Here is a 6,594-nt window from a genome sequence, read left to right on the forward strand (position 1 = left end):
CTCTACAATTAGGAGAAGCTCCTCATCTGAACTTTTTCACTTATCAAACATGGCGATGATTTCCTTTCAGTGGGTGGATTCCACACTATAAGCAAGGATGGAAGAGGCTGCCTTGTTTCATTGTCTTCATCTGGTGTGTTTGCTTTGAAGTAACTTAGAAGTTTAGTTCTGACTTTCTTTATCTTTTTCTTCTTCCCCAGGGTCTGTGTCTTTGTCTCGACTTCCAGTTTGATACTGTGGTTAAAGACCGACCCACAATATTGAGTAAGCTTTTACTCTTGCATTTTCTTAAACAAGATATTCCTGCTTTGAGCTGGGAGTTTTTTGTCAATAGATTTGAGACACTTTCTTTGGAAGCTCAGCTCCATTTGGATTGTAACAAAGAATTTCCTTTTCCCACAAGTAAGTAAAACAAAAAACTTGCTCTCACTAGTCACAGTTCCTATTGTGCTTGCTAGAAAGGCAGAAGAGACCCCGCATGCAGTTTAATTTCCCGTTATGGAGGATGACTTGACTTCATGTACTCAGGGCGTCGGGTGTTTATAGAGCATCTACTGTGGTAGCCCATAGATTTAACGATATTCTGGCAGCAATGTCTGAATTCTTATCGGTTTCTTGGGGACCTGTGATAAATTTTTTGTAACTGTGTGTATCTTAAATATTATCCAGTCATCATGTTTATAATGTTGTTTGTGAGCAATTTTGTGAGATATATTTGCACCTTGCAAACTCACTCTTTGCATGCTTCTTGATCTGTGGCTCTAAATAAATGAGGAGTTTACTTACACAACGATGCCTCCAGCGATCACAAAATTAGATAGTTTCATCTTATGGTGTAAAGAGATGATAGGCATTAGTCATGTTAGGCAATAGGAGGTGAATGTTTCCAACCAGCTGTACTCTGTAAGCAGCTAAGGAAAACGATAACTTCTTTCTTTCCTTTTGCAAAGCTATCACTGCTGTAAGGACCAACGTTGCTAATCTCAGTGATGCAGCACTGTGGAAGATCAAGAGAGCCCGCTTTGCAAGGAACCGCCAGAAGAGTGTGCGTTCCCTGAGGGACAGCGTGAAAGGGCCCGCGGAATCCAAGAGAGCGCTCTCCCTTCCTGAAACCCTAACCTCCAAAATCCGTTGAGTATCTTCTCCCATCCTTCCACTCAGTCCGTTTACTGTCTTTCTGAGGCCGACTTGCATGTTGAATGTTCACAGAGAGGAGTCTATGTAGCAAATTGAGCCCTTTCAGCAGGCTTGGCTTTCAGGTTCCCTAGAGGATCTCCCCCAGAGGTGAAGGCCTCGGGCAGCTTTCTCCATCTTGGGGAGGAACCACAGTACCACTAGCAGCTGACTGTTCTAAATCGTAGAAGGCAGCCAATCCACTGACACTTGCCATAAAGGCTAGAAGCAGCATTTGCTCCTAAGTCTTAGAATATGAAGGTTTGCATCACCAATCTTGTAACCCAAGAGCTTTTTGAAAAAGATTTTCATGAGATTCATGACAGCTGAGGAGGTAGAGTTGACTTTCGAATACATGTGCTCTTCAAGCACCATAGAGGCAGCCAACAAGCCCCCAGACAAACCAGTAGTAATGGTTGCTTTTGAAAAAGAAAAATCAGGCTGAGAAGCTGAATTTACGCCCAACTTCAGCAGGTAAATTTTATATAAAAACGAACTGCATTGCTAATTTTCAGACAGGACCACAGATACTTGTTTTCTAAAGGTCTTTCTTTATGTCACACTTTTAAGGAGAATAACATTTTTCCTAAATTAACAAATGCCTAGAAAAACTCTAACAATTAACAATGACTATGAAATGACATCTAATGAAAAATGTATGCCTAAAGCACCATATTAATGAGTGAGTGTATTTTAAATATATTGCTAAATTGTAAAATTAAGGAATTAAGTGACTGCTGTGAAATCAATAAAATAACCCCATAAAACGTATTTTTTTATCCTGTCAGAAGCAGAAAAGTTTGCTTTTTCATCGATGTTTATTAGAAAACAGCCTTATGCAACATAACCATTTTTAATCATAAATATGAGTTGATTTTGTTTATTACATTTTTCTGTGTTTTGTGACAGATCATGGAAATGTGCTATTTTAAACATTGGGAGAGTCTGTGAAAGCCCTTTAAACAACCAATAACCCTGCTATTCAGGGAATAAGAAGTAAGATAATTACAGATGCCACTTCCGAGTGGCCCATGGTAGTGCTAGGTCAAGGTGAAATGGAATCAGATCCGAGAAATAATACCCATATTAAATAAATTACAATTATTTATATGAATTTCTCAGCTATTTTATAACCTAACAGACCAGTTTGGGATATAATATTTACTTACTGTTATTTTCTTGTGCATTGATTCATATGATAATTTTGAAGATTAACAATTGAAAAGTAAAATTGAAGGATGTTCTTGAAGTTCAAATAAAACCCCTGAACTTTTACTACCTTAAACATCATTTATGTGATGCTATTACAAATAGGAAAAATAAACTTGCCCTTACTTCCAATGCGGTTAGCACTGAGTGTACTTTCTAGGCTCGAGTTGTCTCTAACGCTTATTTAAATAGAGTTGTTGTTGATTTTTAAGCTGTGAGGTTGACCAGGCATGAGCAGTCTGCCCCAGCTCTCGGTGGAACACCCGAACAGACACCAGGTGGGTACTTCTGAGGGTGAGGGGCTATCTGCAAATATCAATCACAGGTGGACAAGGGAAAGAGTGCGGTGTCTCTAACTGGACCAGATGAGATACTCAGGATTTACAAACTCAAAGGGTCTTACCCCAGATGTTCAAGTGTTTGAGCCCCTGACATGATAATTCTTTCCATTTGAATATTGGCAGATTATTTTTGGTCCAGATAACTTTTGGTCCAGTCAGAAGCATCCTGTTACCCAACTGTGCACCTTTCACTAGAGAGCTAATATGATGAGGATTACATATAGTACCTGTATTTGTATGTGGATTTACACATATAAATATGTATGTTCATGTATATCTGCTTTTGGCAAAACATACATCTCATTTACCTTTTGAAAGGTTATACATTTGAACTACCATCATCCACTCATTCCTTAGCCATTCATGATTCTTTGCAACTCTATATGCTGATCTGTCTCCCAGAGAAGGGAGGGGAGATTGCTATTGTTGGAAGGGCTGTGGGACCACATCAGTGTAACAGTCATTTGACATTTCCTGATATATTATGTGTTATCATGAAGTGTCCTGAGTGCTCAAGGGACCCTGACAAGGAAATTATAAACTGAATGTTATCCACACAAATGGTACCATGACTTGTTAGGAAGAGTGTTGTTGTTGTTGTTATGTGCCGTCGAGTCAGACCCGACTCATAGAGACCCCCCCTTGGGTTTCTGAGGCAGTATCACTACAGAAGTAGGATTGCCCAACCTTCCTTCCGAGGAGTGGCTGGTGGGTTTAAACCACCAGCCGTCTGGTTAGCAGGCAAGTGTCTTAGCCACAATGCTACCAGAGCTCCCAGGAAGGGTGTAGGGATTTGGAAAACCCGCTTATTGGTGAAACACAAACCTAGTTAATACCTAACCTATTTATCTTGCTATAGGACATTGGATTAAGGAAGGAAACTTTTAACACTGTGTGTATTACATATTAAAAAATGGAAGTTTGAGAGAGAGGGAGTTAGAGATGGACGACGAGGAGGAGAGAGTTGGCCCAGAGACCATGGAAGCAGCTAGCAGATATTTGTTGTTGTTGTGTTTGCCGTCGAGTCGGACCTGACTCACAGCGACCCCTCCTTGGGTCTAAGGCAGTATCACTATGGAAGTAGATTGCCCAACCTTCCTTCTGAGGAGTGGCTGATGGGTCTGAACCGCCAGCCTTCTGGTTAGCAGTCAGGTGCCTTAGGCACTTCGCCATCAGAGCAGATATCAGCCAAAGTATATTTTCTTTTTTTAAATTGATGAGAAAAAAGGAGTGGAATCCACTTGCAGAGTCCTCTGCCTTCTTCTACATTCACACCACTCAGTGCTGCGGTTTAAAAAAAAGAAGAAAAATAACAAACTCCGATTCTGAGCTTCATGAGTGAAATCCACTCAATTTCTCTTCTGTTCGGCCTTTTGGAGATTGCTCTCAGGCAGCTTCATAAATTCTCTTTAATTCAGCTCATCTTCTCTTTTTGTCTTAAGGTTCCATTGAAAACCCTGGCTTCTTATTATTATCCATTTTAACAATCTAACCAAAGGAGTCCTCTGACATCTCTTTGGGAAAACGTGGACACACATTGCTTAAAGTTAAGGAAAGCCTTCAGGCATCGAATTATCCCGCCAAGGGTGCCCAGATTGGAAAGGGGCAGATAACACCAGTGTTTAAGTTAAATATGAAGCTAGAACTTCTAGGAAGCTGATTTACATGGGACTGCAGTCAGCAATGCTTGCTCAGGTTTGGAAACAGCTGGCCCAGTTCATAAAACAATTGCAAGTTAGTTTTCCATTTCCGCATTATTACTTGCTGGACATTGACTGTTTAAACTTGGAAACAAAGATATGCCAAGATAATCATAAGATTGTGCAGGGTGATTTAAAATAGCAATTAAATAGAAATGGAAAAACTTGCTACTTCACAAACGTATTTTTGTTTGGTGCAAAGAATAAGCTCCTCTGTGCAGAACGCCCCATTGATTTGGTGCGAAGTACAGCAGATGGCCTTTAATTATGCCACAAGACTTAATTTTAATTGCTGTTTAGGCTAAAATTCCGGGCATTAAATTGACAGCATTTCAAATGGTTATACGTTTAAACAAGGAACCCTGGTGACACAAGAGTTAAAACCTTGGCTGCTAAGCAAAAGGTTGGCGGTTTAAACCCACCAGCTGCTCTGAGGGAGACAAGACGTGGTGACCTGCTTCTGTAAAGATTACAGCCTAGAAACCCTGTGGGGGCAGTTTTGCTCTGTCCCGTCGGGTCACTCTGAGTCAGAATCGACTCCATGGCACTGAGGTAGGTTTGGTTTATATCACCACAACACTGAAAGAACATTATCAACTCCGTGTCAACACAGGGAACTTAATGATATCTTATTTTTCATTCCTTGGAATAAATAATTAAATAGGTATATAGTAACTGTGGTAGTTAAGGTTGTGTGTCAATGTGGCTGGGCCTGGTTGAGTGGCTGGCCAGATGGATGTAGGTATTCCCCATGGTAAGATTGGTAACTGAGTCCATGGTGGACTTTCCTGAAGCAGCTGAATAACTGCTTTAGGGCGGTAATCTGCTTCCATATAAGAGGTAACTTTGAGGAGGGTCACCCCTGATGGCACGCTGGACTCTTGCGTACAGCAAGTCATCGTTCAGCAGCCTGCCATGTTGCCCTGCCAATCTTGGGACTTTTACTGGGCTTAAATTAATGGCCTGCCATGTGGTTTGGTAATCTTGGGACTGTGCCTTTTCATTTGACCATGGGATTGTCAGCCTCAGCACCTAGCAGCTGCCTGAGTGAAGAGATGCCTCTAGCTTCAGTGGGCCAGGAGCAAGAGGTAGAGCTGAAGCCCAAGGTCAAGGGGCTTTCACCCAGCCCTAAAGTCAGGCACCTGGAACTTGCACTTCTAACTTCCAAAATTTTAAGAGAATAAATGTTTGTGTAAAGCCATCCCATTTGTGGTATGTTCCTGTCAGAGTGGCACTAGGTAACCAGAACAGTAATGTTAGTAATCGTACCTCATATGTGTAGAATACCTCTCTAACTATGTGGTGTTAGGCACTGTCGAGTCAGCGTAGCGACCCCGTGTACAACAGAACAAACATTGTCCAGCCCCACCCCCGCCTCACAGTCCTCGCTAAGCTTGAGCCTATCATTGCAGCCACTGTGTCAGTCCATTTATTTGCGGGTCTTCTCTTTCTTTGCTGACCCTCTACTTTACCAAGCATGATATCCTTCTTTAGGAAACGGTCCCTTCTAACAATATGACCAAAACTGGTGAGATGAAGTCTGGCCATTCTCGCTTCCAGCTACATTTCTTCCAGGACATATTTGTTCTTTCTCCTAACAGTCATTGGTATTTTCAGTATTTTTCACCAGCCCCACAATTCAAAGGCATCAACTCTTCTTCAGTCTTCCTTATTCATTGTTGAGCTCTCACATGCATATGGGTTAGGCACACTTTAGTTTTCAAAGTGACATCTTTGCTCTTTAACACTTTAAAGAGGTCTTTTGTAGCAGGTTTGCCCAGTGCAATACGACATCTGATTTCCTGACTGCTGCTTCCATGGGCGTTGACTACGTATCCAAGTAGAATGACATCCTTGATAACTTCAATCTGTTCTCCATTTATCATGTTGTTGCTGTCCAGTTGTAAAGATTTTTGTATTCTTTATGTTGAAGTGTAATCCATACTGAAGACTTTGATCTTCATCAGTAAGTCTTCAAGTCATCTTGACTTTCAGCAAGCAAGTTCATGTCATCTGCATAACTTAGGTTGTTAATGTTTCTTCCTGAAATCCTAATGCCATGTTCTTCTTTATATGGTCCAGATTCTTGGATTATTTGCTCAGCATACAGATTGAATAATTATGGTGAAAGGATACAACCTTGTTGTACACCCTTCCTGATTTTAAATCAT

The 6,594-nt window shown here is 41.1% G+C and overlaps 1 protein-coding gene across 1 annotated transcript in view; it reads left to right on the plus strand.

Moving 5' to 3' along the window:
• UNC79 (unc-79 homolog, NALCN channel complex subunit) overlaps positions 1–6,594 on the plus strand; it is a 284,033-nt gene that overhangs the window by 147,852 nt on the left and 129,587 nt on the right. Inside the window, exons 24-26 of the mRNA XM_042781482.1 lie at positions 201–402; positions 951–1,130; positions 2,595–2,660. Coding sequence (XP_042637416.1) covers positions 201–402; positions 951–1,130; positions 2,595–2,660 — 448 coding nt within the window. The remainder of the gene's footprint in view (positions 1–200; positions 403–950; positions 1,131–2,594; positions 2,661–6,594) is intronic.

Source organism: Orycteropus afer, unplaced genomic scaffold, assembly GCF_000298275.1.
Source record: "Orycteropus afer afer isolate SDZICR_OR568_19922 unplaced genomic scaffold, OryAfe1.0 scaffold00127, whole genome shotgun sequence".
NCBI lineage: Eukaryota > Metazoa > Chordata > Mammalia > Tubulidentata > Orycteropodidae > Orycteropus > Orycteropus afer.